At 45.8% G+C, this 25,996-nt stretch overlaps 1 protein-coding gene across 5 annotated transcripts in view; it reads left to right on the top strand.

The window, feature by feature from the left end:
* The first annotated feature begins 1,365 nt into the window (after positions 1-1,365).
* BEST3 (bestrophin 3) overlaps positions 1,366-25,996 on the top strand; it is a 42,650-nt gene continuing 18,019 nt past the window's right edge. For 2 of the 5 annotated variants that reach the window (XM_014740994.3, XM_001494431.5), the window contains exons 1-9: positions 1,366-1,626; positions 3,125-3,291; positions 6,616-6,710; positions 7,167-7,400; positions 18,484-18,638; positions 19,839-19,916; positions 20,021-20,173; positions 22,499-22,579; positions 24,702-24,853. In XM_014740994.3, the coding sequence (XP_014596480.1) occupies positions 3,140-3,291; positions 6,616-6,710; positions 7,167-7,400; positions 18,484-18,638; positions 19,839-19,916; positions 20,021-20,173; positions 22,499-22,579; positions 24,702-24,853 (1,100 nt within the window). In that variant the 5' untranslated portion in view covers positions 1,366-1,626; positions 3,125-3,139. The remainder of the gene's footprint in view (positions 1,627-3,124; positions 3,292-6,615; positions 6,711-7,166; positions 7,401-18,483; positions 18,639-19,838; positions 19,917-20,020; positions 20,174-22,498; positions 22,580-24,701; positions 24,854-25,996) is intronic. The other 3 variants (XM_023643995.2, XM_070271920.1, XM_014740993.3) reach the window with 3 other exon arrangements.

Genomic DNA, 25,996 nt, shown 5'->3' with positions numbered 1-25,996 from the left:
GAGTTTGTTCACTCAATCTAATCATTACCGACTAATTACATTTAGAATATTATCTCAACCATTAATTAGTCATTCCCTCAAAACAGCCCGATGGGAGAGATGAACATAATCACTGTGTAATAATGAGACCAGCCCGCAGAGTCCAGTGGAGGTGGGAGATCCCTGGTCATGCGGTCATGACTGCTGGGAATCGTGCCACCCTTTAGGGCACTGCACATCCAATAGGACGCATGAGAGTGAAAATTTAAAAAAAAACAAAAACCTCCAACGTTTCTATTTCATAAGCACTTGAGTTAGGATTTTCTCAAATTCTACGACGTTCATCAATCTTGCAAACCTTTATAAAGGCAGCATCAAATCTATCCAACCGCTTTTCATGCCACCCCAAATATAAAATATGCAGCATTGTGTACATGTTTTTAAAATGCTCACAGATTCCCCCAAGTGTACTAACAAGCATCACAGTGACGATGAGGTGATAATCGAACAACAAATGCACATTGAACATCTATCACGCACAGGCTCCGTGCCAGAAGGATGAACAGGGATGGGGGCAGGAAGTTAGACACCTGCAACTCTGTCTTTGCTCTAAGGGACTCGGAGTTTGACAAAGAAACCAGTCTTATGCATACGAAACTTAAGAATACTGTAGAAAACTTGTATATATATTTCCGGAATAAGCTTATTTCCTATATCTTTCTCCTTAAAAAATATATGTTTTTTATAGTCATTTTACTCAAGCTTAAGGTGCAATGCTTGGTGCACACATTACTTTAGAAGGTTAGAAAGGTCCTAGGAATTGGCCCTGAAATTATGTCGTTATTTAAAGAATACTGTTGAACTGTCTCTTTCAAGAAGGAACATATGGAGGCATAATCAACCTAAGAGAAGACATTTTGAATAATGTCTAGCTGACCACGGAAGGAAAATAAACGAGCAAACCATGTGTTAGCATTCCCCGCTACGCTGAGCCATCACACGTGATAGCTGTCTGCGCTCTCCTGACACACACACACGTGTGCACTCACAGACATACCTGCTCATGGATTTAATGGAAGCGCCTTGCAATGCCTCTCAAATGAATGAGAATCCTGTTTATATTCTTGTCTGCCCCAGTTTTTGGCTTCACAAGAATTTACTCTTCGTTTTAGGCACACACAGAGTGTCCTAATCCCCTTTTTTGGCTGGTGGAGCCTTGTCAGAACTCTTTAGGAGGGAAATGCGTCGTTCTTCCTTGATCCCAGGGCAGAGTCAAAATGAAAATCAGACTTAAACGGCCCAACCTCCTTCACGTCGCCTCCGACTCCTCATTCAAAGGGGTACTTTGGCGGCAGGTGGAGTTATAATTATAGACTAGAAATAAGCAACATCAGCAGCTGTTGCTTCTGTTTGTTGCTGGCTGTCACTGTCATCAGGGGGCAAATTGGCATAAACAGACCTCCACCCGGGGGAAAAACATTTACCCCTGTGCTCGTCACACTCTGGGTCCCCTCGGTGGCCAGAGAACAGGAAGAAAATCCCTGCAAGAGCAAAGGGTGAACCCGAGACTGCCACCTGATCTGCCGGCACCTCTGTGGGGAGCCTCAAGACTCTCCTTCCTGCGGGGACTCCAGACCAGACAAACAGGTCAGTGCACAGAGTGTGCCTATGCGCTGAATTCTGACCTCCGCTCCATCTGATCGGGGGTTTTTTAACAGATGAAAAAGAAGGGTGAACTGTTAAAGGAAGTTATCTGAGGGCTGCTACTTAGAGCAGTGCCCATGTGAACAGATTATGAAATGGGCTCAATTCATGCTGCTCCTCTCCCAATTTTGGCTGTATTCACACTAGATAAACAGACAAGGTTAAGATGCAAAAGTGAAACTGCTTTTGTGGCATGAGTCCCATGCCTTCATAATGCCACTTACTCGTGCCAAAAAGCCCTGGTTTCTTTATTAAAATCAGTAACGTTGAAGGCTTAAGTTTGTGATTACAAAAGAATACTGTGAATGTAGCCCCAGAATTTCATTTCCCTGGTGAAATTAGGCAAATTAGAGTTGAGTTGTTTTCCCAGCTCTGAATAAAGACAGAAGAATTTCTTGTTTATAGTGAAATGTGTGCTGTAGGCTACTGTGTGTAAGGAATCGGCTGTAGGATTTATTTCTTCCGTCTAGTTCAGTTCTACTTAAAAGCTCCGTTATTTCAGTCTAAGTGTCTCTGTAAGACTCTCCTCGTAGATTCTTTTGAGAAAACCACAAGGTTTCAAAAAAGCCTCATTTTATCTGTGCATGCTTCACGTCGGAGAGCAGCTGAGCAGGATTTTCACAGGTTAGCTTTGGGCCATCTTCCCAAAACCTGAATGTTTAATGTCTTGGTGAAAAGCAGTGGAATTCCAGAGAAGTCACTGAAAACTAGGCGTTGTGGCCCAGTTCTCATCTTCCACACATTCGTGGAACAGATCCAAGTGGAAAGAGTCCTAAAGAATGGCCTGGTTTTGTTCAGCTTAAACAGAAAGTGAACCATCCGTAGGCAAGCCCTCCTCAAGGGTCAGGGCAGCCAACCTTGTCTCCCTTTGAAGTGTTGACGATGCACTCAGAGCTCCTCCAGAAAGAACCCATGTCCCCTGAAACCACCAAGAGAAACCCATCCGTCCAATTCCCACGGGGGCTTGCTTCGTCCCCACAATGTCCCAGGATCTCTAAGAGGAGAGCCGGACGTCTCCTTAGGAAATTTGAGGAGGAAATAAATACCTCTTTACGTGCTTCAGTGAATAAAGTTCCAAACAATAAGTTTGGCCACCCCTTTTGAAAATGTCAATTAATATATCAATATCTTAAGGAAGTAGTTCATTTATTCATTCAAATATTTATTGAGCAATGGCTATATAATATGAAAATAATATTTAGAAATTAAGGCAAGCTAAAGATTTCTAACACGACTCTTTTCAGAGACGCTCTCCTCCTCTTTTCCATCAGGATTTATCAGTCAGATGGAGGGCATCTCCAAATTCCAAAATGCACAATCAGGGAAAGGCAGAAAGGGGAGAGAGCTGACTGGTGCTGGCTTGGGTTTCCTTTGAGATACAGATTTGTGCTCAGTTTTAAACACTGCTTTTTACTTGTGTTTTGTCTTCTTGCTCTTCTAGAAAAAACTACCCACGATGACTGTCACTTACTCCAGTAAAGTAGCAAATGCGACTTTTTTTGGATTTCATAGGTTGCTCTGCAAGTGGAGAGGCAGCATCTACAAACTGCTGTACAGGGAATTCCTTGTTTTTGCTGGGTTTTACACAGCAATAAGTCTGGTGTACAGGTACTTTCCTTTGCACGTCTCCCTAAACGGTCATCAAATACCATGTGGGAATACAGTCTCAGAAACCTGAGCCCTCGGTGGCCATGACTCCTGCATTGTGTCCTTTCATGATCCTCTCTGGTACCTTCTTCCCTTGGGACGGGGCGTTTCATCCACACCTAACCTTTTTCGGAACGTTACATAGACTCTCATCGTGTCAGGCGGTCCTCTTTCCAGCCCCACATTGATTGATCGCAGTGAAGTGTTAGTCGTCCTTCAAGAACATTGGTGTAGGCATACAACGGGAGATTTATATGTTGATCCTCACTAATGTGATGATTCAGAACGGCCAAGTCCACAGACGAATAGTTACTCGGTCTCTCTCAGCTGTGTCGTTCACAGCTTCAATCTGTGACTCAACAGCTTGTAGCAACTACCCACATAATTAACATGTTTGTGAAGGTGTAGATCAGGCGAGTACACCTGGTATCGAAGCATTCCTTCTTTTTGCCTAGAATGACGAGACCTTGTCCAGGATGTGCCCGCTAACCTTACAAACACCTCAGCTAAAGAAAAGACCTGAGAGCTAATTTGTTTTCTTTATATCTTCTGAGTTTGAGGCATGTTATATTCACAAAAGGAGATTATTCTTTATAACATCACAAGCTATGCCAATCAGATTGACAGGAAATTTGAGCACTGTCATGTCCAAGAAATACTTTCATAACTAAAAATGATCACCTTAATGAAATTTTATCAGTATTATTAAAGGGAAACCTTGTGAGTTTTGTTTAATTAAAATTGATTGCATACATTTCTTCTCTGGGGGAAGCTAAAACTTAGCATAGAAAAGCTAAAGGTTTTTGAGGCTGTATTTCCACCTTTTCTATGTAAAGCAGTTTGTTAGTTTTCTTCTCTCTACAGATGAACAATTTTGTGTATCATTACTGTCAACTACATTCTTCTTTTCAGCAATGGGACCCATCTGAAGAAGAGGGGTGTTCAGCTGGCTGGCTGATAATTACCTAAAGTAAACTAGGAAGAGCTATTGTGCCACACATCAAAACTACCGTTCCAAACAAACGTATCTATCGGTATACATTCTGGAAAAATACCTAAAGGGAAAGTTTTATTTGAAAACTCTAGTAATTTTTCAGATGTGTCTTATATAATATGATATTATCTTGACTCTTCATGTGTCACCTAATCCTTCAGCATATGCAACAGTGGAAGACACACGACGTTTCAGGATAATTGTCTCATTAGTTTATTTTTACTAATGTGAATTTGTCGCTGCCACTGCTGCTTAGAATAGAATGGCCCTTAGAACAGTTGCAGTGTAGCCAGAAATGCTCCATGGGGCCTTAAGTTTTGCTCCAATATCTTATTTATACCCCACAAAATTGTATGCGTATATTTTTTCTAAAGACGAAAGAGTGCTTACATTTATAGCAATAATTATTTGTTCAAGTCATCCTTCATTTTTTAAGTGTTCAATTGTAAAAGTGTCTTAAAATAGATCCTCATATCTGGATCGAAGGTATACCGAGAACTATAGGCTGAATTTGTCAAGAAATTCAAACACACCTGTAGGAAAGTGTAGACATAATTTCATTCTCATTTCTACTAATGACCCTAAGTTTTTTCAATCCTTTTATAAGCAAATAATTCTACTTGGCAAAAGTCATATGACAAAACCAGAATTCATTAATTATACCTCTTTCTATTTTTGGGGGGACTTGACAAAATTATCACTATAGCACTTTCCAGCTAGTAAAATTCCTATGTGTCTATTAACTAAATACTTTTCCTTCGGCCAGTTATGAACAGTAACTACTCTATTACTAACGACGCCGTATGTTAAGCGGTTTATAGATATTACATTCTTTAATTCTCATAGCATCCCAACACACAGGTATTATTATCCTCATGTACAGATAAGAATCAGAGAGATCTAAAGTATCTGTAAGAGGCAGATCCAGGACGCAAACCTGGTTCGTCTGAAGCTGTGCTCCATGCTGTCCACATTTAACCCTTCTTTGACGACTTCTGTTGGAGTGTCAGGAAGTGTCTGGCTGTCAGTTGTCACCAGCGTGACCTTGACAGGCCTCTGCAGCCATAGTTGCCTCTCCTGTCAGCTCTTCCTGACTCTGGAATTCCTGACACTTCCTGCAAAGCCAAGCCTCCCGCACACCTTCTCCGTCCACAGCAGCTCCCAGCTGCTCTTCCCTGCCCTGATTGCTGGCTCGCTGTTACCCCACTATCTCTCTGCTTCCTTTATCAAGCTCCACTGACCCAGAGACGCCTTCGACTCGTGTTATAACGTGTTATCGTGGGTCTTTCCTAGGAATTCTTCCTCCCTTGAAACAGCTGCACACACTCATCTGTGCGAGTTCATCCATGTTGCTTCTCTGTCTGGATTTTGATCACTATTATCACCCGCCTTGAGACATTTCTTCTGACTCTGAGTCCCCCTCACCACAACACAAACATCAAGAATACTTCCATTATCCTGGGCGCAGACATGGTGCCTCTCGTCAGGCCACGCTGAGGCGGCGTCCCACACAGCACAACCAGAGGCACTCACGACCAGAATACACAACTATGCACTGGGGGGCTCTGGGGAGAAGAAGAAGAAGAAAAAAAAAAACAGAATAGTTCCCTTAAATGAATTTATGTTTAACACACCAGAAAATGAGTTTGGGTTAGATTTATAATATACATTTAAATTTATACATTGATAAATATAAATATAAACCCACCAAATATAATAATAAAAATTTTCACTTCTGTTAAGTCTTTTATTTTATATTTTGAATAATTGTAGGCTTTAAAAGAAACAGTTGTAATCTCCCTTGAAGAACAACATGTATAATTAAGAATGTGCTAAGCAGCATATTCAAGAGAAAGTAAGATTAAGATATCAAATTCAGGGTTATTATTAAATAATTACTTAATAACTCTAATCCTCCTAAACTAGACTGTTTTTTTAAAGTGTACCTGATGAATAATTGAAAAATGAACTCTCAACAAGGTATCCTGCTCCAAATCCAATGCAATAGTCATATAAATGTTTAAAAATAAAGGTATTTTAACATAAAATGGTTAATAAACTCCACTACTTAATGGCCAATAACATTTATGTACTAAAAACTTTAGTACTTGAAACATTTAGCAATTTAAATCTTTGAGATACATCAACTTAGACGGAAAGAAAACGGTATTGCTCCTTTAAAAAAAATTAAGATATTTGTGCTTAACTGTTTGCACTGAATGTCACTTTCAAAGCAGGTGCAGAAGTATCAATAAAATCATAAAGGGCTGTGCATTTTATTTTTGCTCCAGATTGTTACTTACAGGAGCCCAAAAACGTTACTTTGAAAAATTATCAATTTACTGTGACAGATATGCTGAGCAAATTCCAGTAACCTTTGTGCTTGGTAAGTACAGCTCACACGCAGAATGCAGCCACACAGCTGTCTCCCCTGGGGTGACGCCGATGACTCTGCATGGGAGTGTTTCCAGGCTGAGAGGCATGTCTGACACACCACCGCTTGCAAAGAACCAGAATTTTCCGTAAGGCTTGACTTCAGGCCTGCTTTTGCCTAATTAACCCCAAACCAGTTTGAGGTAATAATCTGCTCTTGGACAATTAAGCTTTCTTTTCACTAACTCCATTTTTGCCGTCAATATTTGAGTTCTAATACCCACTTACTGGATGCTATGGCCTTGCCAGGCACAAGTTACATTTTTTCTGGAGGGCAAAATCATAAGGTATGGATAACAACATATTTTTACACCCCAAACTCTAAAAAGGCTGAAATTCTGCTAAAAGCATCAGTGCCAGCAACGTGTCTGCTGTAAGAAATGGCTTTACAGTGTCTGTTATCCCACAGGGTTTTATGTCACTCTGGTAGTGAACCGGTGGTGGAACCAGTTTGTGAACCTGCCCTGGCCCGACAGGCTGATGCTCCTCATCTCCAGCAGCGTCCACGGGAGGGACGAGCACGGGCGTCTGCTCAGGAGGACGCTGATGCGCTATGTCAACCTCACATCCCTGCTCATCTTCCGCTCCGTGAGCACGGCTGTGTACAAACGGTTCCCGACGATGGACCACGTGGTTGAAGCAGGTACGGTGAGTGGCTTTTCCTTCCAAGCATCCTCTGAACCTAGAGGAGAACCTCCAAAATTCCTTTATTCATTCATTCCGTGAAGAAGACATTGATTACCTACTGTGTGCCAGAAACAGTCTTAAGAGGCAAAGATGAATAAGATGGGGTTCCTGCCCTCAAGACGTTTCCTTAGGGGGGGGGGGCAAAGGAGGAGAAGTGGCAGAGTGACCCTCAAGTTAAGTTGCAGGCAGTCACAAGGCCTTTATCTAATATAATAATAATTATCACATTTATTAAAACCATCTGGAATATTACCTTACGTTTTTCAAGCACTTTACTGTCTATCCACTTTCACAGATAGTATTTCATTTGTACCTCAATGAAACATGAGGAAGGCAGGAAACAGACAGAGAGGTTAGGACCTGCCTGAGTTAGAATTCAGGCTTGGAACTCCTAGGTTAATACTTGTCCTAAAGGGTAAGTAGATTCTAGTAGGTACCAGCAGTGGGCGTCTTCATCCGGACAGACCTGAGAGGTGGTAGCAAAGGTAACTTCAGTGCGGTCTCCCATCTCTCCTGTTCCTCCAAGTGGATGCACTTATCTGCCTGGGCTTTTGGACTCAGGATGTCTGAAGGATGGTTCTCTTTGGTGTATTAATGTTTAGCAAAGAAGCTGTTAAACCAGCGTTCAGTGACGGGGAGTGCTGGCGGGGGCAGGGGTGAGGATCAAATGAGATAATTCCCGGCACTTGCTGAATGAATGCTGGCCATCGTGCCGGGTTGTTGTTTGTAGCTCTCGTACCATGTTGGAAAGTATTAATGAATGTATAGATGATGTAAGAACCATGAGATGAATCTGCCTTTATGTTGATTACACTCTCAAATTAGGTTGCTGTGTCCAGGCTCCTTTTCTGAAATGTCCTTGAAAATGGATTGTTTTTTAGGAATAGTATTTTTTGTTTTTGGAGTTTTTTGGCTTTTGTTTGGGTTGGTCTTGCCTTCTTAGACGGGCAGTAGAGACAGTCGGAGCAGGAGTTCGAAGCCTTACTCCACCACGGACTAACCACACAACATTGTGCGGGTTACACCTTCCTGTCCGTCAGTTTCCCCATCCACAGAATGAGCTTATGAGAATTCACGATACCACCGTCGCACGTGCCACGTAGGCTCGTGTGAGGATTAAATTAGTAAATGTCTGCAGTGATGGGAGTCGCACCCGGCACATGCTGAGTGTTATGTGAGGTCTCGCTATTAATGATGAACCTACTCCATGGCACGCCATGCTGTGGTAGGCGTCCCACATGTAAAGTGGAGGAAGATGGGCACGGATGTTAGCTCAGGGCCAGGCTTCCTCAGCAAAAAAGAGGAGGATTGGCAGTAGTTAGCTCAGAGTTAATCTTCCTCAAAAAAAAAAAAAAAATGAACCTACTCCAGCAGCATCACACAGTGCCCTGGTCCCTTTAGCAGACTCATTTGATGTGACATCCTGGGTCTTCTTGATCTACCACGACCAGGAGGTTGTGAAAGTCAAGGTGTACATAAGGAGGGAGGAGTGGAGAGGATGTTGTTAGGGGAGCGGAGAGAGATGTGGGAAGCAATGGAGCGCGGAGTGGGTGGGGGGGTTCAGGTGAGGGTGCACGCGCCCCGAGGATTACGATGTAAAACCAGCAGGGACTCAGAACGAAAGTTAACCGCCACCTCCTCCACATTTAAAAGTGGAATACTGCTTCCGAGTGACCAGGTTGAAAATGCCACTTGATAACTGACTTTTCTTATCCTGACGTCCAAAGGATCAAGTGCAGTAAGAATATGCCCCCCGAAGAAAGTCCTAAAACAAACGGGAAGGGTGGGATCCGTTCCATTTGAGGAGTGAGAGCTGACGTTGACCTGGGTGAGCAAAGGTGACATTTGTCCAGTCCTGACGCCTCCTTGGAAAGAAGGGAGTACATTCTGACACGAACCGGACGCTGGGCCCAATTCTCAAAGCAAATCTCACCCCCTTAGTGCCACCTTCATGTTAAAGGCACCCGGGCAGGAAGCCAGGATGGAGGGGCCTGTGGGGCCCGCTGTCAGGCCTGAGCTGTTCTCGGGTCTGAGGGCAAGTAGAGATGGTGAGATGGACAGGAGAATGACCACTTCATCTCCTTCCGGTGTAGTTTTCTTCATACTAATACTCCCTGTCAGGTCTGTGCCTGTGCCTGTCATGTGCTAGCATCCGCCCTTTTCCCCTTTCCAAGGCGTTTGGGCTATTGGAATACTTCTCTCTCTCCAGCCGCCGAAACCTCAGCATCCCCGAGGGAATCTGGAAATCACTCACTCCTTGACGTGCATTTTAACGAGCATGTCTCAAGGTGTGACCCACAGACTCCTGGGCCCTTTAACTCCTCAATAACTTGAGTTGTTCACTTAAAGTGCATATTCCTGGACCCCACCTCAGACCGACAGAGTCAGAACCCTGGATGGGAGGCCTGGGAAACTGCATTTCACCTGCCCCCATCTGCTTTTTCCATGCTGAAGTTTGAGAAACACAGAGTCTTTTCTGGAATGCTCATTTCTTAAACCCTTTGGGTCTCCCCAGGGGATTGTCTTGGCCACCAGCGGGTGATCCGTGACTATTAACAAAGCAGCAAGGATTAGGGAGACGGTGGACTCGGGGTTTCCGCCGTGCTGGACGCTCCGCCTGGGGACGGGCTTCGGGCCACAGTCTGTGCAGAGGCTGCTGTCCCGGGGGTTGAACTAGACTTGGTTGGACATAACGAGCACCGTTCTGACTTCAGTTGTCTTGTTGGTTTGTGTGGAGCGGCTGACGGAGGAAGAGAACCGAGGGAGATGGAAGGGGCTAAACCTCTGCAAGTGCCCTCTGGGGCCACCGCCGATTACCGCAGTAAAGGTCCCTACTGCTCTCTTTCACTCCTAAGTGTTTTCTGGAAAGGCAGACAAAGGGTGGTGGAGCAGCCTGTGCCTGCAGGAACAGAAAGTCCGTGTGTTAGGCGGCCGGGCAAAAGTTCCAAGCCGCTGCCCTCCAAGCGGGAGGGGACGCTTCAGAGGCGGGCTCCTTCCCAGTCACCCCACGGCCAGCCACATGGGTGGGCACCCACATGGGTGGGTAGCCTGTCTGACGCCGGGTGGCACTGGCTCACAGACTTCCTGCTCCTGTCCCCAGCAGACAGGGCTGACTCAGTCGGCACGTGGGGTCAGTTTCCGAGCTCCAACTGGGCAGATGTCCCCACTGCTCTGACTGTCCTTGGCCTGAGCCAACGTTGCTGGGAAGAACAGAAAGTTCAGGGATGGCGGAAAATGTTTGGCAGATGCTCTGAGCCCAGAGCCAGGGCACCTGCTCCGCCCGAGGGCAGAGACAGCTGGTAAGTGAAGCACAGGCATCCCAGAGGGGTAGGGCAGGCAATACTCAGGGGTCAGAAACCTCTTGTCAGGTGACTCCCCTGCATAAAGTCACCTGTCAGGAGAAGCACTTGCTCTCAAACCTCAGTGCGTGCTGGCTATTGTTAAAAATCAATATTGCTAAAAACGCAGCTCCCGAGAGACCACCCCAGAGATTCTGATTCAGGAGGCACGCGTGTATTTAACAAGCTCCTGCAGATTTGAGGCAGGGGCTCCCGGGATCGCTCTCTGAGAGAACGGGCTTTTCCCCCAACCTCTTGGCCTTCTTCAGGGAGGGCCCCTGCATGCAGATTTCAGGGCTGGCCAGCAGGAAATGAGTGGGAGGGCAGAGAAGTTGGGACCAGCATCTCCTTCTGAAGCGTCTGGTGATGGCTTGACTGGTCCCTCATCTGCCAGTCCCTGAGCTTACCTTGCTTTTAAGTCAAATGATCCAGCTATGTTATTCTGGAAAATGAACAGGATCTAATGCATGCTACTTGGGAAACACACATGCTTTGATGTTAGGGGTTAAATTTTTTAATTTAAAAATAAAAAGTTTTTTATTCCTACTCACATGAAAATAGAAATACAACAATTGAATGCAAAATAATGTCTGTTATGGGGCCAGCCCGGTGGCATAGTGGTTAAGTTCACGTGCTCTGCTTCGATGGCCTGGAGTTTGCAGGGTCAGATCCCAGGTGTGGACCTACGCACTGCTCATCAGCTATGTTGTGACAGCATCCCACATACAAAATAGAGGAAGATTGGCAACAGATCTTAGTTCAGGGCCAATCTTCCTCACCAAAAATAAGTAAATAAATAAACAATGTCTGTTATGCTGAAAATTCCCTGAACTGGCTGTTGTCCAATAATTACTTACCAGAGGAGCTGCAAAGAGGAGCCTCTGTTATTTTCCTGTTGGCTGAAAACCTGCCCTGGGAAATTCCAGTCATTCCCGTCACCTGCCCTGGATGACGTCACTCAGTCTAAGTGAAGTCAGGTGCGCAGTTCCAGATTGATTCAAGTGATGGCCTTAACTCGATGTTTACGTTACAGTATGACACTGAATCAAAGCATGTTATCTGTTCCACAGCGACGGGGAGAAGAAAATACTTCGCTTCAAAATTAGTCACCAGGAACACAAAAATAGCTCATGGAAAATGATGTATATTCCTCTAAAGCTGTTGCTAGATGTCGTGCATCTGCTCATTTGACAAAGATTTACTGAGTGTGGAGTACATGCTACGCACTGTGCTGGGCCCCGGCACAGGTGTGAGCGAGACAGACACCGCCGCTGTCCTCCAGGATCAGCAGAAATCACCTCACATCTTTCTTTCTGTGCATCACTTTGAGAGACAAGCACAAATGTATTCACAGCTGAACGTCACATCTCTACGTTGCATTTCTCCTTCTCTAGAAGTTTCCTTCTGTGCTTGGTAACCTGTAAAAGTGGTTGGAAGACAGTAAAATCTGAGGAAGGGCACCATGTGGTTTTCTTAAAGGCCTGGAATCTTGACGTGAGGTCCTTCAGCCGCTCCTGTGACAAGAGAGCCTGCGGAGACCTCATCAGAACTTTTAGTGACACTTACGGTTAACAGACATTGACACAATGAAGCTAGCTCCCAACCGTCAAGTGTCTGTTGAGATAAAAGTTGTAGCTTTAGATGCACCGGCTGCAAGCCTAGCCTCATACTTAGGTCATTTAATCTGTGACCTTCTCTTGCTAAGTAAAATCAAATGGGTTGTGTGTAATATCGACTTTCTGCCCTGTGGTTGCTGTTCAAGCTTCTCCTGACGTTCTGTGGTGTGGGGGCTCCCTGGTCTCTGAAGCCCAGAGCTGCTCTGTGGTACAGGAGAGAAGGTACAGGGGGCCGTGGTACGCATAGGTCTGCTGGGCTTCCTTGTCGGCGGAGCCTTTACAAGCTGATCAGTGAGCCCTACAGTCCCACCTGAGGAGGCCAGCACAGCCGGCACGTCCTCCTGCCCGTGGAGCTGACTGACCTGTGCGCAGCTGCTCTCCACAGGGGAGAAGGTGCAGGTAGAATGAGTCCTTCCTGGATTAACCCCTCAAGTGGGCGGTCAGCTGGTCGCTGTTCGAGCTTTCCCCACAGTTCTGTTTTACGAGTTAAATCGAGGTGATCCACTCAACATTTCTCAAAGCGTGATCGAGGACCACATTCACTGAATTATCAAGGGAACTTACTTAAATTGCAGGTTGCCAGGCAATTAGGGATCAGAGTCTCTGGGGCTGAGGGCCTGGGAGTCCCCCTTTTGAACGAGCTCCTCAGAAGCCCTGCAGGATGTCTGACCAGACCCAGAATTCCCAAATGGCCGGCTTGCCATAAGATTCCATGCACTTGGGCATTTGTCCCAAATTTTGTTGCAAGTTGAAATCACTAGGGGTCTTAAAAATCCTGATGTCTGGCTCCTGCCCCCAGACATTAGGATTCAATAGGGATCCAGTGCACCCTGGGCACCAGGAGTTGTTAAGGCCCCCAGGCCATTCTAAATGCAGCCAAGTTTAGAGGCCACTGCAGTGGGCGCCTCTCTCAGCTCCTCCAACTTTGCTTGCAAATCGCCTCGGATCTATTGCACCCGGGCAGATGAAATTCTGGGCCCCCGGCACAGGGGAGGCGTTAAAAGCATGGATTTCGTGTATGTTGTCTCCTGCGTGTCCTGTGCAGAAGGCGGGGAACCACCACACGGGATGCTAATTTAAGGGCAGGGATGCGGTGGCTGGAGGTGTCTGCCCACACCAGGAAAATCGAGGGCTCTGTCTCTGTTCAGCATTGCTCCCCCAGAAACTGGTTTTACTCAATTGTATCCTATTTCAAGCTTTCCAAACTGTAGGGTCTAACTCATTATTAGGGTCTTAAATCATTTTAATGGCTTGCAACCAGCATTTTTAATGGAATGGAATAGAGTGGGACAGAAAATACCAGAAAGTACTTCACGTGAAGAGCGGATAATTGTTCTGGGAACCACCTATGTGTTACTGTGGTTCATGGTAAAAAATGTCTGATATGCTGCCTGACACAATGTCTTCCAATGTGACTCCATCTCTCTCTCAGTCTCATTTTGTCCCCTTGATTTTCCCGGTTGACAGGGATTTCTAAACCTCTTCCACTGAGTTTAGCCAGCCCTGGTGGTCTGGTGGTTAAGATCCGGTGTTCTCCCCACTGTGGCCTGGGTTTGTTTCTCCATCAGGGAACCACACCACCGGTCTGTCAGTTGTCATACTCTGGCGGCTGCATGTGGCTGTGATGCTGAAAGCTGTGCCACCAGGATTTCAAACACCAGCAGTGTCACCCGTGGTGGACAGGTTTCAGGGAGCTTCTAGACTGAGAGACTAGGAAGAGGGACCCGGCCACCAGCTGCAGAGAAATTTGGCCACGAAAACGCAGTAAATAGCAGCAGAGCATCATCTGACATGGGGCCACAAGCTGAGAGGATGGTGGAAAAAGACCAGGCAGGATTCTGCTCTGCTGGACACAGGTCGCTAGGAGGTGGGATCCACTTGACGGCACCAACATCAACAACCATTAAAATAAAGGACAGCTGTAGTTGAATCTGGTGGCTTGGTTCCATTCATTTGGAAAATACAGAGATGAAAATGAGCCAGGCACTTTGCAATCTTCCTGAAAAAGTCATCTCTGAGAAGGGCTTAGATGCTGAGTGCACAACTTTCTCTTCCAGAAAGAACTGGCAACAACCCCATCCCGCCTTCCAGATGCAGAGCTTTTAGCTCTTTTGCTAACAGCCTCCTTGGCACACTCTGCTTTAAAGGAAACGCTGTCTGCCTCAGCTTCAACCCAGGAAAGGAGAGCAGCTGCAGGCTGACAAAACCTGTGATAACCGGAACATTGTTTATCAATGGACTTGACTCATCCTTTGGCTTGAGGGCAATAAAATTTTGCCTTGAAGTACCAGATCCTATTCTGTCAAACCACAATTCTGGCCTGCCCAAAGGTGCAGTGGTTAAGTTCACATGTTCCACTTCGGCGGCCCAGGGTTTGCACGTTCAGATCCCAGGTGCGAACCCACACACTGTGCATCAAGCCATGCAGTGGCAGCATCCCACATACAAAGTAGAGGAAGACTGGCACAGATGTTAGCTCAGGGCCAATCTTCCTCACCAAAACCAAAACAAAAAACCCATGACTCAAGTCACAAGTAAATACAAATATATATACGTATGTGTATGCATACATATGTAATTTTTTTACTCCGATTTGAAATAGTAAGGAGGGTTCTTTGTGACAAGCACTATGAAAATTGCTGAGCAGAGCTGAACTAGCCAGAAAGCCCGAAGGAAAAGAGAGCAAGAGAAACTCTAGGCAGACGCAAGGGCAAGAGGAAGCAGCAAGGTCAAGGTTGTGGAGAGGACGGAGGAGCCTGGCACCAGGACAGACATGTGAGGAGAGAGGGAGTGAGAGGACCGGCCAGCTGACAGTGCTGCCAAACCGGCAAACCAGCCCCTGCGGTTGACATCGCCTTAGAGACGAGGGTAATGACCACACTCTGGAAAAGGTCGCGGGTGTCTGGTTAAAATGGCCTGAAGCGCAGATGAGGATAACTCCCCATTTCATCACAAATGTTCTTTGAGCTGATTTGACCAACAATCTAGAGATTTTCCAATCGACCGATAACTCAGTTTCCGAAGATGAGGTGACCGTGGATGAGATATTCATCCTGCAGGGAGTAACAAAAATTATTCTGCCCGTACGAACTTGGAGGACACATTATGTCTGGTTCATCGTTCCTCTTTCACAGCACCTAGCGAAGGACTCGGTAAATTTGGGCTGAAAATTTAAGATCAGCAGCTTTCCTCACGCCCCAGGCCCCCTTCCGGTCAGTGGGTGTGCTACATGGGGAGTCTCCTGCTTTGGGGTCTGCACTCAACACGCCCTCACTCTGCACACTCGCTTTCCGCTAAGAAGCCAAGAAACGACTTGGCAGCACAATTTGATCCATACCCCTGAATAAAAAATAACCAGAGGTAAAGTGGTTCTTTGGCCAAATGAGAGAGATTGCAGCCAGTACATAAATGGGGTCACTTTTGAAAACTGCGCAAGAATATAGCTGTCGGACAATTGATAGGAAATGTCTGCAAATGGGCTTCCAGGTAAAGAGTGAATGGCTGCAGGCCGAGTGTAAGCATAAAGCAGAGACGGGTCAAGTTTATCTATTAACTTCTTGTAATAAGACTTAATCATGGTCTGAAAGTCTTAAAAAAAAAAAAAGATTATCTGGATCATCAACAACTTTGAGATGCACGGAGAAATAAGAGAATTATCAGGCTTATCTTTATTTTTGACTCCAGAGAGTCCAATTCTCCCGGCATGGGCAGAACCCTTCTAAGCTAATAAAAATAACCTGAGTATTATCTAAAACTAGTCTGTTGGTAGACATTGGCTCTGTGGTTGTTACGCTGTTTATTTCAAATACTGAATAAACAGAATTTTCGTCCAGCAGGGCAGTGATTTTCAAACATTGCTGAATGTCAGAATTTCCTGCAGAGTTTGGTAAACATGCAACTGCCTGGACCCAATTCCATCAAGTCACCCAGGAAGATTTAAAAGAACGATGCCCAGACCTCCCTCTAGACCGAGTGAATCAGATTCCCTGGGATGAGGCCCGGGTGTTAGCATTTTCTAACAGTACCTACGTGAGACTAACGTGCAGACCCATATGGAGATCTCCCGCCCTACCGAGTCCGACCGGTAGGTGAGGGTGGGGCCCAGCTCTCTCAGTGTTTCATGGGTTTCACAGAGGATTCCGATGCCCGTGATCTGTGGACCCTGTTCTCAAAAGCACTGGCCTGGGTCGTGTCAAGATCTACGTGACTCTGGAGCTCTGAGAATTGGTGACTCTCAGAGCGAGCATGTCCCACCTCTCCTCTGACTTCTTTTCTGTTCCGGCAACGCTTCCTAACCAGGACCCAGTCCACATGGTCAGGAGGAAGGCGCTTTAAAGGACAACCAGATTCCTAAACTGAGTACAGGTGGTTAAGGACATAAACTGGGTTACGTTAGGGCAAGAGTTGATTCTCATCTGAATGTGTTATCAGAATTTCATAAGCAGAGGATTGCATTTCTGAGACAAAAGTAACTCAAAAGTAATAGCTAACAAAAATCGGTCTTAGGAGGAGGCTTTCGTTCAGAAAACATGGATACTAAGTCGTAATTAGCATTTAAAGGTCCATTTAAGATAAAAAGTCAAGGGGTAAGTACCAGGATAGTCATTACAGCATAATTCTTAATAGCAAGAAATTAAAAACACTTAAATATCTATTCAGAAGAGGACTAGTGAAATAAAATATTGTGTACAATTAACTAGTACGCAGCCATTAAAAAATGATGCTGTTCTCTCTCTAATTATATATTGTAAAATATATAACAGAAAAATGGAGGCAAATGGCAGATACGTATGGAGTACAAAACCATTTGTGTCTTTAAAAATTAGGCCTGTATGAAAATACGTGCTATTTCTCTGGAAAGATACACGATAAATGGTCGTGGTGATTTCCTTCAGGAGGGACACTATGTGGCTGAGAAAATGAGACTTAGTTTCTCCATTAATATTCCTTTGGCCCTTTTGGCTTTTTGTACCATTTGAATGACTCAATGAAATTTTTTAAAAAACAAAAGGTCGAGTGTAAACTGGAAGCTTTTTATGTGCATCTTCCTGTGAACAAACCCTGGACACAGTAGACATTCAATAAATGTTTATTAAACAAGCCCACTACCTCATTCCTCCTCTCCTATTGCTCAGATCTCTTCCTCCATTGACGTGGGGGCCGGAAGGCAGGGTGTGGGCTGAGGTTTCACGTGGTACATTGTGTCCTGACGCTCTTGGAGGGCTGTGCCTCTGCGGAGCGTCGTGTTCACCTCCCCAGACACACTCCTTACCTCAGGTCCTCCCACCACAGCTCTGTGCAGGAGATGTTGTCATCTCTCTTCCCAGGAGAAACTGAGGCTCGGAGAGGTGGCTGCGAGCTCAGGCAAACGGTGTCACACACACACACAGACTCGACTGAAGCAGCAATTTTAGAGCATGCAAGATGAGGACCATGAAGATGAGACACTCGTTGCCCTTCCAAAGGGTCTTAGCAGGGGAGACCTGTGGATGACATCACTACACTAAGAGCCGGGACAGCCCCTTGCAGGGGCTTGAAGGGGAGAAGTCCTGGGGAGGAGAGGAACGGGATCCAGGAAGGCGTCACAGAGGAGGTGCTGGTGGATTGGGGCTTGCAGGAAGCGTCAGGAGAAGCCACGTGACTCACATGTTCCAGAAGATGCTAAGTGCTTTGTGAGCGTTATCACCTTTTATTCTTTCCATCCTAATAATTCTAAGTATTCTTGTTCCCGATTTCAGATGAATCAACCCAAAGCTAAAGAAGAAACCTTCCCCAGACGTTCCAGTCCACATTTAATGTTGTCTTACTTCCTCCTGGCCGTCTCTCTTAGGGATCGCCAACATGCATCGCCTCATATATTGATGTAAAACTTGTGTGCACACGCATGTACACGTGTGTGTGTGCCCAGCTGTACACATTCCTTATCTCTAACACGAGTATAAACTGCCTGAGACAGGAACCTCTATTTTATGTTTCTTTAATATCTCCCCTCTATACGCTCACATGGTAGACACTGAATATTTATGGTAACATATTCATGCTAAACTAAGTCTGTATAACCTGGATACTTTTATTTTGTGGGAAGGTTTTATGACAGCAGACGAAAGAAAATTATTCGACCACCTCAAATCTCCTCATCTGAAATACTGGGTTCCGTTCATCTGGTTTGGAAATCTCGCAGCTAAAGCCCGGAAGGAAGGCAGAATCAGAGACAGTGTTGATCTGCAGTCACTGATGACGGTAAGTAGTTCATAAACCGCCAGTAAAGGATGCTCATCAGAGACCAGGAGGGACCTGGACGTAACAGATCGGACCAGGACAAGTCTGCCTTGTTCTATTCTGGTTCCAAAGGAGCTGGAAAGACTGGGCTAGTGTCAGAACCCTCAAACGCAGGACAGAGATGGTACGGGGGTCTAACTAGATTGATTGAGAGTGGCTGCTTGGAAGCTCTGGTTTAAACACAATTAGACTCTGCACAAACTACCCCTTGATCGATTAGTGATGTCTGCCGAGGGCTCTGAAGAATTGGTGCCCATGCGGCATATTTGCCATCCTGGCTCCAGGACCCTAGAATAAAATCTGGAGTAGAAATAAACCCCTGCAGTCAATTTCCAAAATTGTAATATCCTGAGGTTAAGCCTTTTCAGATGTTCCAGGAAACAAAATTGTATTTTTATTCAATGAAATAACCCTGAATTCATCTGAGAAACAAATTTCTGTCAGGGCTAGACAGATCTGTGCTACGACAGTCTCCTGCCTGGATTAGGCTAAAAGGAGTGAATGATTTAAAGATAGCTCCCAAATTAGTGTGAGCCCATCTCCCTGGTCTTAGATAATAACTTATGTGCAGCAGAGAAAAAAAAAATCAATGGATCCCGGTCCTTCCTGCTCCAAACAGAGATGGATCTTCTGTCGATATAAGCATCCTCATTTGCGTATGTGGCGGGGGGGGGGGGGGGGGCAGGGGGAGGATTAGGATGTATTTACTTATTTTTTCTAAGATCTATTGTAAGTATGCTTTCAAGAGATGGAGAAACAAAAAAATAATTTGCTCTCCATGTGTTTTACCAAAATGGTTAGACGTGACATTTCAAATATTAACCACCGCCTTCCCATCAACACTTTGGGCCAATATACATGTTGGAAATTATAGATTCAATAGAGTAGGGGACATTTCTATAAAGCCCTGATTTAGTATATTTTTTTAAATGTCCAACTGTACTCTTCCTTTCTGTACATTCTTGAGTGACGCTCACTGCTTGTCGTTTTCAGAATTTTCCTTTTGGAGCGGCCTCAGAACCAATTTACTGGCCTTGCGAAGTCGGTACCATTGCTTTGCAGACATAGTCGTAAAGCCATGGCCACATTCTGAATCCTGGTAAATATTTATTCCCACACCCATCATTTTAGTAAATCGTATTCTGTCTGTTTCTGGCTCAGGAAATGAACCGCTATCGCTCCTGGTGCAGCCTCTTATTCGGCTATGACTGGGTCGGGATCCCGCTGGTCTACACCCAGGTAAGGGATCCTATGCACGTGATTTCTGTTTCGGTTGGCCCACCTTGGCTCCTGCTTGCTTGGGCAGCCATCTGTGCTCTCCCTCGGGTTTCTCTCTCGGCCAGGTTGTCACTCTGGCCGTCTACACCTTCTTCTTTGCGTGCCTGATTGGACGCCAGTTTCTGGACCCCACCAAAGGCTACGCGGGGCATGACTTAGATCTGTACGTTCCGGTCTTCACGCTCCTCCAGTTCTTCTTCTACGCAGGGTGGCTCAAGGTAGGCGACAGTCTCGGTGCCTGAGACTCGCTCGGCAGTCCCTGTCCTGTTCCACACTCTGCACACTGATCCTTTACTGAGTCACTCACTCGTGAGTCAGTCAAAGGTAGACTTAACAATTAATAGCTCAGAGTTGTTATTGCTTGTCAGCAGGGGTTAGAGTGACAGGGACGTGGTGAGTACTGTCCTGCAGGAGGCCTGAAGAGGCTCGTGTGTGCAAAGACGTTACAAGGCTACTCTTTTATGGCTATTGACTGTTTTGAGCCTGGATGTGCTCCGCTTAGGATTACAATAATATAATTAAAGTAAGAACTGTACCTGCATTGATATTTTATACCACGGGGAGCAACTCGGCAGAGCAAGAGGGTCAATAAGAAGCCTGGCGTAGTGGCCTTGAGCATTAATGCTGTATTATTATCTTGGCTCTGCTCAACTCTGTAAATGGTCAGCTGTGCTTTCCTGAAATCCCCTAGCTGTCCCACCCCGTTAAATGCATCCCATTTTCAAAACCAGAACCAAGACTCAGAGAAGAATTCATGAGAATCAAAACCAGAAACATGGGGATTAATGACGACATTTGGTTTGCCAGGAAGTTAAAGACAGGTCAGAACAGTGAGGTGGACTTGTCCAGTCACCAATGTAGAACGTATTTGTTCCCACCACCAACCCTCCCCCTCCTATCCCACCCCCCAGATGTACGTGTAAATAACAGAGCGCTGATTCGTCCATCTCTGTTGTGAACTTCCCAAGGAGAAGTGTGTGATGGGGAAAAAAATCGATGGCTACATTAAGTTAATTGAAATCTAATGACGTTTTGAAGATGACTTGAATAAAATAGGATTTTCAAATGTTTGACCTTCCGAACGGCCATGTGCTGCCGTGCACCATGATGTCAAGGGCATCCAGTTTGTGGCAGCATTTTCCCTGCAGATGCCTTCAGTTTCATTGGTTTGAGTCTTAACTAGGAAAAATAAATGTGTTGTCATTTCAAATTATGCTCCAAAGAGTAAAGGCATGTCCTTTACCAATGGCAAAAACGTTTTCACCCAATGGCAGTGGTTCTTAATTCCTTTTACTGTTTAAGACAGAGAAAGAGCAAGAGAGAATAATAGACTCTCATCTCCCGTTAGAGAAAAAGCAGACTCTACTTTTATGAACACAAAGTCACCACAATTGGCCCAAATGTCAACCATCCTGGCCTTTTATTCCTTCCTTTGAGATGCGCTGAGCTTTTATTCTTCGCTTTGTGACCATGCAAGGAGTTCCGCCAGCCAGTAGGGAACAGTGAGCAGTTCCTGCCTCTGACACCCTCTCTGAAATGTTAACATCCTTTTCCTTTACAAAATATTTTAAAGGCAAAATATAAAAAGACAACCTTAGCTCCATTAAGAGATAGGGAGTCCTAAAGAAGTGAGTTCTCCCGCCCAATGGACTGTGTCTGCATTTCTGACAGCTGTTCTGTCTAGACCATTCTTATGTGTAGAAATCTTTGCAAAGTGTAGAAAAACGGTCTTGACCTTATGAACAGTATATTACTCGGTTATTTTCTGGAAATGGAGCCTCCAAGAGAGTAAAGGAAATTCTGGTGAAATAGTCAATTCAGAAACACAGGTGTCGTTTTGGTGTCTGAACGTGGACTCTAAATCAATACGCAGGACTGATCCCGTGAAAGGAAATTCTGGATGTAACAAAAATATTTTCAGGGCCCATCCAGTGGCCCGTTTAATTTAAGGAAAACTCCAGGCAAAAACGTGTAGACAGTCCTTGAAGCGTGCAGCAGAGGATGTGACGGGGCCTTGCTGGTGCCGGCTGATGGAGGCCCGGCTCTGCGCAGCGCTGGCCCTGAGATGACGGAGATTCACTTCTCCAAGTCATGGTCCTCCGCCCGGGCCACGCACCAGGAGCTCCTGGAGCCTTACCCGATTCTGAGGCCTGGGCTCAACCTCACATCCACCAAATCAGAACCCCGGGGGGAGGGACCCAGCCATCAGGGTTTTTTAAAACTCCCCAGGTGATTCTGATGTTCAGCCAAAGTTGAGAACCATTGCTCTAAGTGGTTAGACTTAAATCCTAAAAAATAAGTAGGTAGGTCTTCTACCAAATGGTTTCAGAATCTAGAAACTTAACGAATCAATGGTGCCTTTACTTTATATACTTGTAAGTTTTTCTCATCGGAGCCCGATGAAAAATCACACACATCCACCCCCTCCCGCGTCATGCTATGAAAGCGACAGAAGGAAGCAGAGCGTGAAACAGGCGTCGTCTCCACCTCCATTCTAGTCTTCACAAGCATCGTGACGATCTGTTCCATGTTCTCCTCCGCAGGTGGCTGAGCAGCTCATCAACCCTTTTGGAGAAGATGACGATGATTTTGAAACTAACTGGTGCATTGACAGAAATCTGCAGGTTAGAGGAGCTTTTCTTTCCTTCACAAACATTAACAGTAAATCACTTGTGATGTTTCAAGTCTAAACGGACTCTGAACGCTGCCCCTGAAACTCAGAGCTTTAGCCACAAAGAGCTTTGGCTGTTCAGTATGTTGTCTCAGGTCCTTTGGGAAACTCACGGCTCCTGGATCTCAGTTCCACTGAAATTTAGTCCCTTTTAAATAGAATTTCAAGCCAGTTTTCTGTGTAAGTTTCTTTATTAGCTTTACACAGCCTCTTGCATCTCAGTTTTTGTTTCTGTTAGTACCGTGGAGTGGATTCTGACTCCTAGCGACCCTGTGGACAGCAGAGGGACCCCTGCCCGGTCTGTCTGTGCCATCCTCTCCCCTTCCAGCGCCATATCAGACAATGCTCCATTATTCACAGGGTTTTCATGGCCAGTTTTTTCGGAAGTGGGTGGTCAGTTCCTTCTTCCTGGTCTGTCTTAGTCTGGAAGCTCCACTGAAACCTGTGCACCACGGGTGACCCTGCTGGAATTTGAAATACCCCTGGCAGAGCTGTCAGCATCGCAGCCACACCCAGCTGCCAGTGTGACAGCCAACAGATGGGTGTTGTGGTTCCCTGACAAGGGCATGAACCAGGGCTGTGGCAGTGAGAGTGCCAGATCTTAACCACTGACCCCCAGGGCTGGTCTCCATCTCAATTCGGAATAATATTTCAACTCACTCTTTAATCTGCTTTCTATTACCACCCAGAGAGGTTGACAGTGACATAAAATGGCAGCCAGACACAATCCAACGTGAGTCCCAAACTCATGTCACGCAGGTCCCTGCAGTCAGACGTCTGGCAGCTGGACATGGTGAGCGTAGCCAACCACTGGTCTGCGTCTCAAATTTGCCTGAATCGCCCCCATGGGCCCCTGGGCCCTTACATGAAGTGTTATTGCAGAGAGCTTTTTCTCAAAGAACCGGCATGAGAGAATTTCCATTTGGGGCAGGACTCTCCCCAGACCACTCCCTTCCCCAAGAACCACAGACTGAGCAAAAGGCTTTCAACTCGTCTGTTTGTTTCAAGCCTTTACTCAGCTCTTAAACGGGTTCAGACCTTTCACTCTAGACCACTACTGGTTAGCAAACGGGTCTCCGCACACAGAGGCAGGGAGAGACCCAAGAAAGAGGCAGACCCCTCCAGACGGGCAGGTGACCGGTGTAGCATGCTGAGGAACTTGCTCATGAGGCTCATCTTGAGTTACCACAAGACAAGTAGATGTCCATGCCTACCTGCCAGAATCTTAAAAGTTTATGCAGAGACCTTCATGGGACTCAGTCACACGTGCCATCCAGATGGTCTCTGCAGTGTCTTACTCTCACGGGGCTGTGTCCTTGAACCTGGTTTCCACTGTGGGGACAGTGGGCCGACGTATATTCCAAGGACAGGGGAGGGGTGGGGAGTCTCCCATTGCCAGGGTCCAGCTCGGGGCGGTCAACCAGCGGTCACGTCCGCTGGACGACCTCCTCCGACAATCATGCTGTCAGTCTGTTAGAGAAAGCATAACACTTAGGCCCCTCACTCTCTGTGGAAACTGGATTCCCAGAGGATAATAATTTATTCCTGTGTCCGTTTCTCAGAGTCAAGAGGACAGACCTCTGTAGTCCCGAGCAGGACAGGTTTGTTACTAGACTTCCCAAAACGAACACACAAAAACTCAGGGCACATGAGCAGTGATGTCAAGTGTACATGTGTCTATGGGATCAGCAGAACGGGCAGTGAGAATCTGCACCTTCCTGTGACGTCTGGGATCGTGAGGTTGCTGTCAGCAACACAATCATTTTGAGTAAAGAGCAAGGTGCTCTCCTGCCTCCAGGTGAGAGGCAGCTCCCCTCTGGAGCGTGTGGCCTGACGAACCAAGTGGGGACAGTTTGACCGCCCGCGCACGCCCATTGCCACGTCTTCCTGTGCGGTAGACGGCCCGTACCGCGGTCTGCCGCGGCCCCGGTGCAGCAGACACAAACCACAGACGTTCGTGCAGTCACTCATTCGGACCCTTCCCGCCCCCTGCAGACCCTCCGAACCACCAGGACAGGTTCTCTTTCTCCCACAGTCACGTCTCAGTCCTTCTAACCGTGTGACGCTGACTGCAGGTCTCTCTTCTGGCTGTGGACGAAATGCACATGAGCTTACCCAAGATGAAGAGGGACATTTACTGGGACGACTCTGCCGCTCGCCCACCTTACACACTGGCGGCTGCCGACTACTGCATACCCTCGTTTCTGGGGTCCACAGTCCAAATGGGGTGAGTGCTTTTTTTTAAATCACCAACATTCAGAAAATAACTAGGTTACTGTTCTGATCTTTGTATGCCCTCGTCTTGAAGTCACTTTCATAACTCTCAATTATTAATATCTTATAATGGTAGCCTTTTCAAAATTTCAGATGTAATTAATATGCCCAATAGGGTTAGTAAATAGACTGTAGTTTCTAGTTTAAATATGGTGCGTGTGTGCATGTGTGTGTTTTGGGGTAATTTGCACTTTGCTTCGCTTTTATAGCATGACAAACTTTCCAGCAGTCATGAAACTATACTCTTTTTTTACTTCCAATTTGAAGAGTAGTTTAATTATGTGGTTGCTTATTATTTAATTATGACTATCATAATTAAATGTCCTTTTTTTTTTGGTGAGGAAGATTGGCCCTGAGCTAACCTCTGTTGCCAATCTTCCCCTTTTTTTTGTTTTTCTCCCCAAAACCCCAGTACAGAGTTATATATTCTAGTTGTAAGTCCTTCTAGTTCTTCTATGTGGGACACTGCCACAGCATGGCTTGATGATCGGTGTGTAGGTCCCCGCCCAGGATCCAAACCAGTGAACCACAGGCCACCAAAGTGGAGCATGAGAACTTAACCACTCAGCCGCAGGGCCAGCCCCCTAAATGTACCTTGAACAAGTATTTATTGAGCATCCACCATGCGCAGCACTGTGTTAGACTACTTTGAGATAAGCGAGTCTTGAGGAATGAGATAAATTTTATCCAAAGTTTTCTCTGATATTATAATTCAGTCTAACGATGTTTAGGATACAAGTCAGTCAGTGGTTTTGACATAACGATCTGTCCCTCTGTGCTGTGAGTCTTAAATAAACGGGCTGAGGCCTGAAGTGACTTGTGCGCAGTTCTCAAATAGTTCATTAAATCTGATCATGTACTGGGTTTTGGAGAAATGTGTGACTGTGGGGGAACGTGCTGAAGGCAGACGCCTCCGTTTCCAAGCAACTTAAAGAGAAGAATGTGGACGAATTTAGAAAAGTAAGAACTCCTCCGAAAAACTGTAGAAAAAGGGAAAACTTTTGCAGAATTTTTTCTGTAACTTTTGGCAAAACTACAGCTTGCGTCCCTGAGGCCAGCTCTGAGCAGGTGTGCGAAGCGCGGTGTCCTGTAGCAA

This window comes from Equus caballus, chromosome 6 (assembly GCF_041296265.1).
Source record: "Equus caballus isolate H_3958 breed thoroughbred chromosome 6, TB-T2T, whole genome shotgun sequence".
Lineage (NCBI taxonomy): Eukaryota > Metazoa > Chordata > Mammalia > Perissodactyla > Equidae > Equus > Equus caballus.
This window is presented reverse-complemented; position numbering and strand designations above follow the sequence as displayed.